General features: G+C 36.4%; 1 protein-coding gene across 3 annotated transcripts in view; it reads left to right on the top strand.

Annotated features, from left to right (window-relative positions):
• Positions 1–12843, top strand: part of WASp — a 66107-nt gene that overhangs the window by 20360 nt on the left and 32904 nt on the right. For all 3 annotated transcript variants that reach the window (XM_069838244.1, XM_069838246.1, XM_069838247.1), the window contains exon 6: positions 11201–11361. In XM_069838244.1, the coding sequence (XP_069694345.1) occupies positions 11201–11361 (161 nt within the window). The remainder of the gene's footprint in view (positions 1–11200; positions 11362–12843) is intronic.

The raw sequence follows: 12843 nt of genomic DNA, 5'->3' as shown, positions 1-12843 counted from the left end.
GATTGTTATCCAGTGATGCACTCGTCTTGAAATTCACATATTCCATCCTAACCAGTATTCCACTTCATAATTTTTAACTTTGCATCCATAGTCGCACTTATGAAAATGCTACAGGTTGAGTCAGGAGGAAAGGTACATGGTTTGAGGGATGATAATATTGGTGACTCTGAACAAAAAAGTTTATATGAACATATGTCCTGTTCTTAACGGTTTCGGAGAAAACTAAGGGAAACAATGAGGAAAGGGAAAAGTGCAGGTGATAGTAAGTTAAAACATTGTTACCTTATGTTCTGTTTAATTGTGTATGTTTCTTTACAGAACATGTTCAAAAAGTTCGTCAACTTCAATGCACTTTGCAGCTCTTTTAGACTGCTGTTGTGTTGCTGATCTGAGCTGATTCGGACATTCCTTTACTTGAGCACAAGCATGTAAAATGCGAGCGAGAAGTTCCTCCCTTATTTCCATAGAAATCCAATGGAGTAAGGTCAGGTGACCTTGGTGGCCAAGAAATTACTCCGTGACCAGTCCAACGCCCAGGATACATTTCATTGATCCTACTACAACCTGATGTCGGTTTGGTTGTGTCCGCATGTGAGTGCTGATGAAGGACATGAGACTGACGTCTGTGATTTTCAAACAGCTCTATGTCAGATACTGTTAAGAACAGGATGTATGTTCATATAAACTTTTTTGATCAGAATCACCAATATTAACACCCCTCACAGTATGTACCTTTCCTCCTGACTCCCCTGTATATGTAGCTGCATTCAGAACAGAGTATGACACTTCTTTCCCAGTAAGACGATTGTGCCCTTCTGTTACCGCATTGCCTTGGAAAATACTCTCTCACACAGAACCGAGGTTGCAATAACAGACTATAAATTGATATACTTTGCTGTGTAATTAAAATAAATATACTCAAACTTTGACATTTGAAGTAATAATTCCATCTAACAAGAAAATCAAACTCGAAATTTTATGTGATAAAAACAAGACTTGCGAGATGGATGGGGAAGAGGGGGGGATCTAGGAACAACTCTCTCTTGGCGAACAATTCCTCATAAAGGGCATGAATAGAAGAGCTAGCTCGCATCATTGAGAAGCTCTGAGCAATCTATAATGCACTCCTGTTTAGTCCATTGCATGAAGACAGGTGATTTGACCTGTTGGGTCAATACTGAGCAAGTCAGCGTGGTTTAAAAATGTATTTTTTGCAAAAATTCTGTCAGTTATGTACCTATAATATTAATGTATTGTTGTTTATACCACTTTTAAAATAATTGAATTTGGTTTTTATCATTTAATCATAGAATATCCCAAGTTTTTACTGTTTTATTGAATTTCAGGTTGAAAAATTATGTGCTTGGTCATTATGAATGGGAGCATTATCTAACATTAGCACAGAGTTTGTTTCTTTTTAACCATTCAGTGTAGCTTTTGGTGTCTTAATTCATTAGATAATTTGTCATCTTGTGATTAGGTCTGTATATGAGGATATTGGGAACAAGACTGCCTCTACTTTCAGTGTAAACACTGGAATTAGTAAATCTGTGGTACTGTTGTTAGTTCACCGTTTTGAAGTGGTGTGTAAGTGGAAATTTCTTAAATAAAAATAATGAGCTTCCCTTCTGTCTAACACCTTCTGATCTGTCTTATATCTCTAATTTGAAGCAGTTTCATATTTGTATTTCTTTTCATTTTCTTGGTCATCCTCGATCTTGTAGTTACCATGCTGGCTATTGGAACCAAGGTTCGTGGGTTCAAGTTCAGCTCAGGTGATGGATTTTAAGAGGTGATACAAGCTTAGCATGGTTTCCTCTGGGAGTGGAATAAAGCTGGGAAACCCATGCCATATATTTGCAGCATGTAAAATAACCTTGTCCTGAGAGAGCTCCAGGAAAGAATTTTCAGCTATTTCTCGCCCATTTTGAACTTTGGCACTGAATAACTCTCTGCAGTTGAAAGTGCCATTAAATTAAGTTTTATTACTACTTCTCGTTTCTTCCATTTAATACTGACCTGTTGAGAGATTATTTACTTGCCTTGAAATTTATGCTGTCTCTTATTCTTCATGCAATTTTTCAATAATTTTTTAGCCATTTCCCCTACATACAAAATTTGGAATTTTTCACTTAGTCAAATATTTATCAAAATCGTGAACGTTTTCTATTATTTTGCCTGATGTTGCAAATGATTTTGATTGACTCTCAAGTTGCTTGTGTTTCAGAAACTCTTTCACTATCCAGTGAGTTCAGACTCATGGTTTTGCACTTATTGTATGTTTAAGAAAATCAGGTGAAGTCACCGCTTTTTGTTCTTTCTCTTCATTTATTTTGAACAACTGCATGATCTTGAGCCAGTTTAATTCTGGTAGCACTGGTGGTATGGCTCTTATAATGATAACTCTGTCTCAGATTATCTTTACAGAAAAATAGAGCATAGTTCTTGCATGTCCGATTATTAGGAAATTCATTTGTACAAAACCTGACTTGTTATGGATAGAGACTGTACCTCAGTTCTTCCACTCTTCTCCCTTGAACAGATGTTTTTTTTTTTTCTATTTGTCACAGTCATGGCTCATTTATTAGTCTACTAAGAAAGTTCAAAGGCCAAAATCAATGAATCGAGTTGTAATGTGTTTGAAGAAATGATATTGTCCTTTAATCTAGACATAATTGAATATTTAAGGTATTCAGAAATTTCTTCTTTGTATAGTTATTTCATTCTACTCGAATGCATAACAAGCATTTGAATGTAAAAATTTTGGGTTTACATCATTCAGATACCGTACTCTTAATACTTTACTAATATTGATGGTTCTGGAAAATTATGTATGCATTGAACTTACTTGAACCACTGTTATTCTGTACAGTGAATTCACTCCCTCTAACAAATGGATAATTAAGCCCAATGGAATGACTAGCGGTGAATGGAAGGAGGCTATCAAAATGACTGCCAATGTAAGTGCTGGAAGAGCCATACCCGGTGAGTCTCAGGACAACTACTGCAGGCGATGCCTCAGTGAGATAGAAACCCTTGGACATGTCGTGGGAGCCTGCCCTTATGGTGAAACATTACGTATAGATAGGCACCATGCAATTAGAACTAAATTGGCCGATGCCCTTAGAAAACCAAAATACACCCTCTATGAAGAAGTCCACGGAACTGCCGACAATGGCAGTAACAGATGCATTGACATAATCGCCATTAGCAAATCCTTGTCTCAGGGTATGATCATCGACCCCACCATCAGGTTTGAAACATATAAAGGACAGCCTGAAAATGTACACGAGGAGAAATGAGCAATCTACATTCCAACCATCCCGTATTATAAAGATAAATACCAACTTCATGATATTAGTGTCACGGAATTGATGTTTGGAGCAAGAGGAACGATACCTAACTTCTCTTCTCAATTCTGTAAGACCCTAGGACTGCACAGATCTTTTCTAAATGAACTGGCCCTCCTCATTAGAGAGTCAGTCAAACTCTTACAGAAGCACCTATATGGACTCTAATTCAGAGTACTGAAAAAACTGATGCGCCATTATCATTTTTCTTCTTGTTAGCTTATTCTGTTAACTGCCGTTGTTTGTTTACTTGTCATTTTTCTCACTCTGTTATCTTTCATCATCTATTTGTTCTTTTTTGTTTTGTATACTTTGTCTAATGGCAGCCTCTAATTTGAGGAAGCTCTGGTAAATATATAAATAAATAAATATAATCTCTATATATCATATTTCTCCTATGTTATTGTCCAATTTTAAAAGCAACTTTACAGCAATATATCTGAATATCTGCAACATTTCGGAGCTACTTACAGGTTCCCATTATACCATACTGAACAGTTACCTACACTTTGGATTTATTATGCCTGAACTTCAAGGACTGCTACTTTGTTGGGCCCATTCTGCCTACTCTGTTTGGTTCGTTATGCCTGAACATGAAGTATCACCTACTCTGTTTAGCCTGTTATGCCTAGATCTGATAGGCCACTACACTGTTGGGTCTTTTATGTCTGGATGGATCTAGGTTCGACTAATTTCTATGGTCTGCTATGCCTGGACCTGAAGGGTTACATACTCTGTTGTGCTCATCATGCCTTCACCTATAATTTCGTCTACTTCATTGGGTCCATTATGTCTTGCCGGACATAGGATCACTACCCTGTTAGATATGTTATGTCGGGTCTGTTGTGCCTAGATCTGAAAGGTCACTTGTTCTGTTGGGTCTTATTTTTGGCTGTATCTATGTATGTCAATATGTTTGGTCCATTATATCTGGACCTGAAGGGTTACATCTCTTGTGCTCTTTATTCTTCACCTGTAGGTTCACCTACTTTTATGGGTCTGTTAATTTTTCTGGAACTAGGTTCACCTTCTCTATTGGATCTGTTATGCCTGGACCTCAAGGATGCCTACATTGTTTAGTTTGTTATGCCTGAACCTTAAGGATTACCTATTTCCTTTGGTTTGTTGTTATTATGATGTACCAAAGTACATATGATATTTCCGTGCAGAAATTCTGCATCATCATATGATGAAAGATGAGTGGAACAGAGAAAAATTCTCTCTGGCACTGGGATTTGAACCCAGGTTTTCAGCTCTATGTGCTGATGCTCTATCTACTAAGCCACACCAGATTCCCATCCCGATGCCGGATCGAATCCTCTCAGTTTAAGTTCCACCTCTTGGGTTCCCTCTAGTGGCCTACACTCATGCACTGCGTCATGTATATGTATGACAGTGGCACAATGTCCATACATGTGCAGAGGTGCATTCAATCCATCACCGGGATGGGAATCCTGTGTGGCTTAGTGGATAGAGTGTCAGCACATAGAGCTGAAAACCCGGGTTCAAATCCCGGTGCCGGAGAGAATTTTTCTCTGTTTCACTCATGTTTCATCATGTGATGACGCAGAATTTCTGCACGGAAATATTATATGTACTTCGGTACATCATAATAATATATGATATGCGAAAAATAATCACTTAGTAATTTAAGATGGCGCTTAGTCACTCATAACGAGCGCACCTCTGCACTTGTATGGGCATTGTGCCACTGTCATACATATATATGATGCAGTGCATGAGGGTAGACCACTAGAGGGAACCCAAGAGGTGGAACTTAAACTGAGAGGATTCAATCCGACATTAGGATGGAAATCTGGTGTGGCTTAGTGGATAGAGCGTCAGCACGTAGAGCTGAAAATCCGGGTTCAAATCCCAGTGCTGGAGAGAATTTTTCTCTGTTCCACTAATCTTTCATCATTTGGTCTGTTATGCCTGGACCTGAAATTTCATACTGTAGTGGGGCCATCATACACGGCTGGATGTAGGTCCACCTGTTCTGTTTGGTTCACTTTACCTGGATGGACATAGGTTCGCCTGTTGTGTTGAGTCTATTATGCCTGGAGCTGAAAAATCAGTAGCTCTGTTGAGTCCATTGTGCGTGGACCTAAAGTGTTGCCCATACTGTTTTGTCCATTATGCCTAGACCTGAAAAGACCTATTTTTTGGATTCAATATGCCTGGCTGGACTTAGATTCTCTTATTCTCTTTGGTCCATAATACCAGGATCTGAAGAATTGCACACTCTAGTTTGTCAATTGTGTCGATCTAAAGGATCGTCTACAGTTTTGAGTTTATTATACCTCAGTGGACCTAGGTTTGTCTTCTGTTGGGTCCAGTATGTCTGTATTCCATCCTGTTCATATCTTCGAGGTCTCTGTTTTTCTCTTCTAGGTGGGCATCATTCCAAAACCTTTCTGGGTAAAATTTCCCCTTGCATTCCTCTCATATGTCCATGAAAATTTAACTGCTTATTAACCTGCATTTCATCATTCAAAGTGTCTTTGTAATCTTTTGCATTTTTAAATGTCTCACTAACACCTTAAAATGACAGTAGATTTGGTTTTAGATTTTCATTTACTTTGTATATTTCAGCCAAATATGCAATACTACTTATCACTACTGTATTATATATTAGCACTTTATTTTCTCTGGTTATATTTCTGTCCCACAAAATACCATTTAATATCGCTATTATTGCTCTAGTTTTATTATTTTTGTTCGTAATATCTTATTGTCCATCTTCTTTAATATATCGAACTTCCCCAAGTACTGAAATACAGATTATGGTATTCCATTTTCTATTTAATGTGAGTTTGTGTGGAATTAAATACATCTACCTAAATATTACAATTTTATACAGAGTGGAAGTGAAACAGCTTGCAGATTTTCAGAGTGAATAGCGCATGTTGTATGTAACAAAAAATTATAATATATTGGTGGAAAGTTAATAGTTTCATTTTTTTTCAAAAGAAAAAAATCTTTCTCAAATGTTTAACAATCTCTTATTCGGTATCTTTGCAAGTAGAATCGTGATTTTTTTCCATATCGATAGGAAACCTAGTAATGAATAATTTATCCCTCTGGCATATTTCAATAGCATGAACGGTTTTTGTGTCCTCTAATTTCCAGCCACTGCACGATGTGAACAGGTTGCAACGTCGCACCAGAGAACAGCTCACCTAGTGAGACACACAGAGTTCATTGACCTGTTACATCTGTATCACGAGAAGTGTGTTTAGCAGCGATGTTGCCGGACTGCTGAAACTTCAAACTTAATTTTCGAATTAACCGTGCATTTAATCACAAAACGTAATATAAGTTTTCTAGTCATTTAAGTATACCCTATTGTCCCTTTCAATCAGGAAGATTATTTTACTTCCACTCTGTATTTTGTTTGGGCATGTGTTCGAATTCCACTTGGGCTGATTACCTGGTGTTTGGGTTTTTTTTTTTTTTTTTTTCAGAGATTTACTCCAACTATGAGGCGAATGTCAGGAAATTCATAATCATTTCCACCAATGCTAGATAATGTCGTAGTTCATATAGCGTCATTAAATAACCGATTAAAAATATTTTTTTTTTCAACCAGATACAAGTTATGTATTGGGCTAACTGCAGAAATCACGAGCAATTTCTCTGCTGTCGGAACTTAATACCAAATTGGAGAATTTCCTCTGAGCTTGAGCACTATTTCTTGGGGAGGGGGTAATATTGTCTCAAAGTGAGTAAATTTTATTGATAGTGATGTGAGAAATTGCTTCAGATTTGGAAGTGCTGTAAATGGAAATTGCTCCTATATATTATTACTCCCGTTAAGTCTAAATTCGTGTTAAGATCCAAACTTTTCTTGTAAACATTTACATATGAGCTCATAATTTATTGATTTTAAAACATGTATAGCTATGACATTTTATTTCTTACGTATAAAACTATACATACAGCTTTCTCTCACTGTTTTAGAGAAATTTATCCTACGTGTATGAATTGAAGATGACCATAATCTTGATGTCAAATATATATGTGTGATATTGAAAGTTGTGAAAATCTTTATTTTAAGATTTCAGAAGAAAAAAATGTTCCTAATGTCAAATATATTGAAGTAATGGTTTTTGGTATATCTTTCTGTCTGCACATTTTTAGACCTATAGTAGCTACATACAGTATTTCTGTTGTCTGACATTGGTGTTGGTTTGTATTTTCTTTAGGCTTGCTTATGGTATTGAACAGATTTTGTAGCTACAGTAGCGCTCAAAAGTATTTTGTAGAAAACATATGCCATAATTACATAAATATAAGTATTGAATAAAAAAAAAAATGCCAGTGGATAATTGTAAAGTATGTATTTTTAATCCATTTAGTAGGAAAATGCATTTAGTTTAAACAGAGTTATCTTGCGTAAAAAGCAATTGATAATTCTTCTGGATCTAAAGTAATTTGTAAGTCCAAGAATGTAATAATAAAGCAAAAATATTCTGGACTCTGAGAAAAAATCAGTATTTCGTTGCATAGCCCTGAGTTTTGATCACAGCAGCACATCTGTTTGGCATTGAATCCACAAGATTTTGCAATCGCTTTTGTGTAAGTTGTGACCATTCTTCCAATAAGGCAGCAAAGAACTGATCCTTATTTGAGTAACTTCTCTGATGAACATATCGATCCAATTAATCCCAGAGATGAATAATTTTGAGGGAAAAATTGTTCCAGGGCCGGGTATCGAACCCGGGAACTCTACCCGACACCGATCCAACTTTTCCCTCTATTTCCACAGACATCAAAGTGGGCTGACAACCGTCAAGCAACCAACATTGAGTGCACATTAACTCTGTGTGACTTAAATTGTGGTTTTCTGTTAACGAACAGTGACGTGTATTATGCAAATCAAGCTTTCAGGTAAAACTCCCTGTAAAGTTGATTTGAATAATTTTGAGGGGAAAAATTGTTCCGGGGCCGGGTATCTAACCCGGAACCTTTGGTTAAACATACCAATGCTCTACCAACTGAGCTACCCGGGAACTCTACCCGACACCGATCCAACTTGTCCCTCTATTTCCACACATCAAAGTGGGCTGACAACCGTCAAGAAACCAACATTGAGTGCACACTAACTCTGTGTGACTTAAATTGTGGTTTTCTGTTAACGAACAGTGACATGTAATATGCAGAGATGTTCAATAAGATTAAGATCCGGACTCTGATTTGGCCAATCCAAAAGTTTTATTTTTTTATCTGCAAAGAATTCTTTAAATGGCTGGAAGTGTGTTTTGGATCATTTACGTGGCATATTCTTCCTCTCATGTGGAACCATATTCTTTTCTAAAATGTCACTATACAAGAAACGATCCATATCTCCTTCTATTTGGACTGGAGGACCAACTCCACTTCTAGAAAAACCAGTGGCATATACTGGTTAAAGGGTTTGGGCTACCGCTGACCCTATTATTACACAAAATATATCTAACAATTACTTTAATTTTAATTACTATGGTAAAACTAATAATACAAAATTATTACATAATGTTATATTATAAACTTTTTCTTTTGTAATTTCCTTGGGCTACCGCCGGTAGCCCGCAAAATACGCCCCTGAGAAAAACATCTCCACACTGTGATGCTACCACCACCATGCTTAATAGTCGGTATCTTGTATTTTTTGTTGTGTCTTTGCTTTTTTTGGCTGACGTACATACTGTGCAGAAAATAAATTAAATTTACTCTCATCATTCCATAACACCTTATACCAGTCTGTAGTGTTCCATGTTTGATACATTTTTGCAAAGTCTTACCTAGCCTTCTTTTTTTTTTTTTTTGGATTTATGATGGTCGTCTACCATTAAATCACCAGCTACTAGGTGACATTTCACAGTAGAAACATGTAGGTTCAGTCCATGGTGCTGCTCTACATCATCTCTAATTTGTTGAGCTGATTTTCGTGGATCGGCAACCTACTGCTTACAAATCATTCTCTCATCCCTCACTGTTGTTTTTCGAGGATGACCAGATGTTGGCTTATTGTCTACTGATCCTTCTTGTTTTTGCCGTCGACTCCACATACTTACGAGTTGTGATATACAAAAATATTTAGGAACGCTAGACTACGATTTTCCCTTCTTCAAGGAGTTTAAAACAGCTTGTGTCACATCCACAGAGTATTCCTTTTGTTTTGGTATGCTTGCAATGGTTTGTACAAATATACAAGCACTGTCTAAATGCCTAAACACCAATATTTAATGTATACCATGCCATCAAATCAAACCACAAAATACCTATGAGTAGGGACCGGATTTTATATAATTACATGTTATATTCCTTTCAACCTAACCGTATATAAATAACAAATCTTTGCGAATCTTGTAATTAATATTAATATATTAAAATTTGATACTACATATTTTTACATATTTACCCCACATTACATATTATGGCTTGGTATTACATAAATATACATATTTATGGGTTTTATTCATTTTTACTTCTATGAAAAGAAAAAAAAAACTTCTGCTGGGGAAGTTTTCAATTTGAAATACACAGATTTAAAAAGCATTTTTACCTACCCAAGAAAGGATATATTTTGGGACGAAACATAAAATCCTTAGTTCCAGGAAGTAATAGAGGCACTCACCCCATACCACCCACTGTAAATATGAGTGAACAAAAGGCAACCTTTCTCATACAACTACCTTGTATTGTAAAAATCTCTCAGAAAGCAGCGTTGCCTTCATGCGGTGGAGTGGGACGAGGACGACATGATTTGTCTCGAACTATAATAAATTGTTCTCCACATGTCTTGTCAAGTCTGACGTGAGACTTTCAGGTTATTGCTTGACCTCTTTGTTTTGAATTTAGTAGACCTATACGGAAATGGGATTTTCCGAGCTATTAGAAAGTATGGTTCTCGGCTGGAATAATCCTACCCTTCTGAATGAGACAGGGATGTCACTTTTCAAACAACAGTTTGTAAATGCCTATAGTTTGAGGTTTTAGTAGGTACTTGTTTTTTTACAGGGAGCAGCTAAAATGCATGTGTCCCACATCTCCTCTTATTTTCTTCTAATCCAGTAAAGCGAAACAGTGCTTGCAGTACTGTTGTGTCATTCATTTCTCCCAGTTCTCTAGTTTTAGTACTTACAATACCTATAAAATGCAAGTGAGTCTATCTACTGCTTTTAACTAACTAAAATGGCCCCTGTATCTTCAACCCTAATGACAAAAATAAAATCATGGACTGCGATGGACGAAGCTTTCACTACAGATGGAAAAATGGTAATGTGTCAAGTGTGCGGTAAAAAAGTCGGGTGCTCTATGAAATCTCTCTATGGAGAGTCTTACCTATCCTATATCTGCCAGATATTGATATTAAATATTTTCATGATTCTACATATTTTGGTACATATTCAGCTTATTTTTCTTACATAAATATGTACATATTTCACACTTTGATATTACATAAAAATCCAGTCCCTACTTATGAGCTAATGGAATATACATTTATATTGTTATTCTATGAACTTGCCTGTTTTCTAAATACGTAACCACAGCAATGTGACGCTACTCATAGAATGACACAGCTGTGTGCTTTGCGTTGTTGTAACTGCATGCAAACAGTACTGACAACATAAAACCTTAACTACAAAATACTTTTGAGCGGTACTGTATATGCTTCTTTCATGAGTTGGTATTTCCCTTGTCTGTATTATGGTTTCATTTGCTTTTAATTTTAATTAAACGACATTCCCATTTGTCACAGATTTGGTACTCTACTATTTACTGTGGCGACCCTCAGCAATGTAGTTACGTTAAGAAATGATGTTTGTCTAGAACATTAACTGTATTAGATTCCATGACTTCAGGTGGAAAGAAGAAAGACAAAGATTCCAAGCGACGGATCACCAAGGCTGATATTGGCCCTCCAAAGGATTTTCGTCATGTATCACACGTTGGTTGGGATCCTCTGAAAGGCTTCGATCTAGACAATGTGGAAGATCCTCAACTCAAGTTATTTTTCCACAAGGTATGTAGAAAGGTCTCTTTGAACATGAGGGACTGAAAAGACAAATGTAAATATCATAGATTATTATTAGCCAAAAATGGAATAAAATCATTTAGTATTCATATATAAAAAAACAAGTAGAGTGACAGTATTGAGCAACAGTGTTTGTTATGTGTATCTGCACCTTTCTGTGGGCATGTTGCTTCTCTGAACTTTCAAACTGTAGCAAAGTAAAGTGGGTATAGCCGAAATTTTCGTTGACGTGATTGTGAAGCCAATGCATCTGGCACACAGATTGGTAGATCTATGTAGGGTATTAATTGCAACGAAAACAGTCTGTTTTGACTAATTTGTGAAAGAAAACGCATGTAGATCCCATGCCATAGCTATGTGGTCTAAGATTAGCATACAGAATGATGGCCGTGTGCACCATTCTCGATCATCTAGCCCATTTATCAGCAATCACGGAAACATGGTTAATTCTTGACAGTGATCAAGTTACAGATGCGGTGCACCGACATTTTCCCTCGATCAACTCAGTACCGTCAGCTGACAGTATGCTCGCTTGAGAAGAATCATCTGAGCGCTAGGTTACCATGTATAAAACAGCGAACGAATGCACACGGTCAATTATCTCTTCCTTTTTGTTTGTCGGACTGCTTTCAAACATCCTCACAGTTTTCAAACAAGTTTCAATAATCATGGAAGAAAAAAAGAAAAGAGCACCGAACTTCTCACAATTCGAAGTAGGAATTCCTTTAGAACTCGTCAGCAATTATGCATCCATATTACAGAATAAAAGTACTGACAGAAGTTCTCTAAGAGAAAAGCAGGCTACCTGGTTGGATTTAACCTCACAATTCACATGAGTTATATGTGTTTACGTAATTCCAGATAATTTGTAACGTAATTTATACAGTGGTTGTTTCATATTATTGATAATAATTGGGAAAATCTCAGTATATGGATACCTCACTGACAATTATCTTGAAATAGGCTACTAAAAAGACCAGATTTGTATGTGTTTGTCGAATGCTCATGATCTTGCTTACGAAAAGACACATTTCAGTACCAATAATTTATTTGGGAAAATTTCAGTATACAGATACCTCACTGACAATTATCTTGAAATAGGCTACTAAAAAGAGCAGATTTATATGTGTTTGTCGAATGCTCATCATCTTGCTTACGAAAAGACACATTTCAGTGCCAATAATAATTTCAGTATACGGATACCTCGCTAAAAATTATTTTAAAATTGAAAAAAAAAAAAAACAAAACAAAACAAAAGCAATTCATCTGTGTATGTCGAATACGCATCATCATGCATACAAAAAGAAAGTTTTTAGTGCCAATTTATTTTGTGTGCACAAGGTTGGAATTTTGGAGTAAGAGGGAAAGGAAAGTATCCTTGTTCTGAAATTTATCCATTTGTTTTGTGTTCACAAGGTTGGAATTTTGGAGTAAGAGGGAAAGGAAGGTATCCGTGTAATTTCTCTTAAT

This window comes from Periplaneta americana, chromosome 10, assembly GCF_040183065.1.
Source record: "Periplaneta americana isolate PAMFEO1 chromosome 10, P.americana_PAMFEO1_priV1, whole genome shotgun sequence".
NCBI classification, from domain to species: domain Eukaryota; kingdom Metazoa; phylum Arthropoda; class Insecta; order Blattodea; family Blattidae; genus Periplaneta; species Periplaneta americana.
This window is presented reverse-complemented; position numbering and strand designations above follow the sequence as displayed.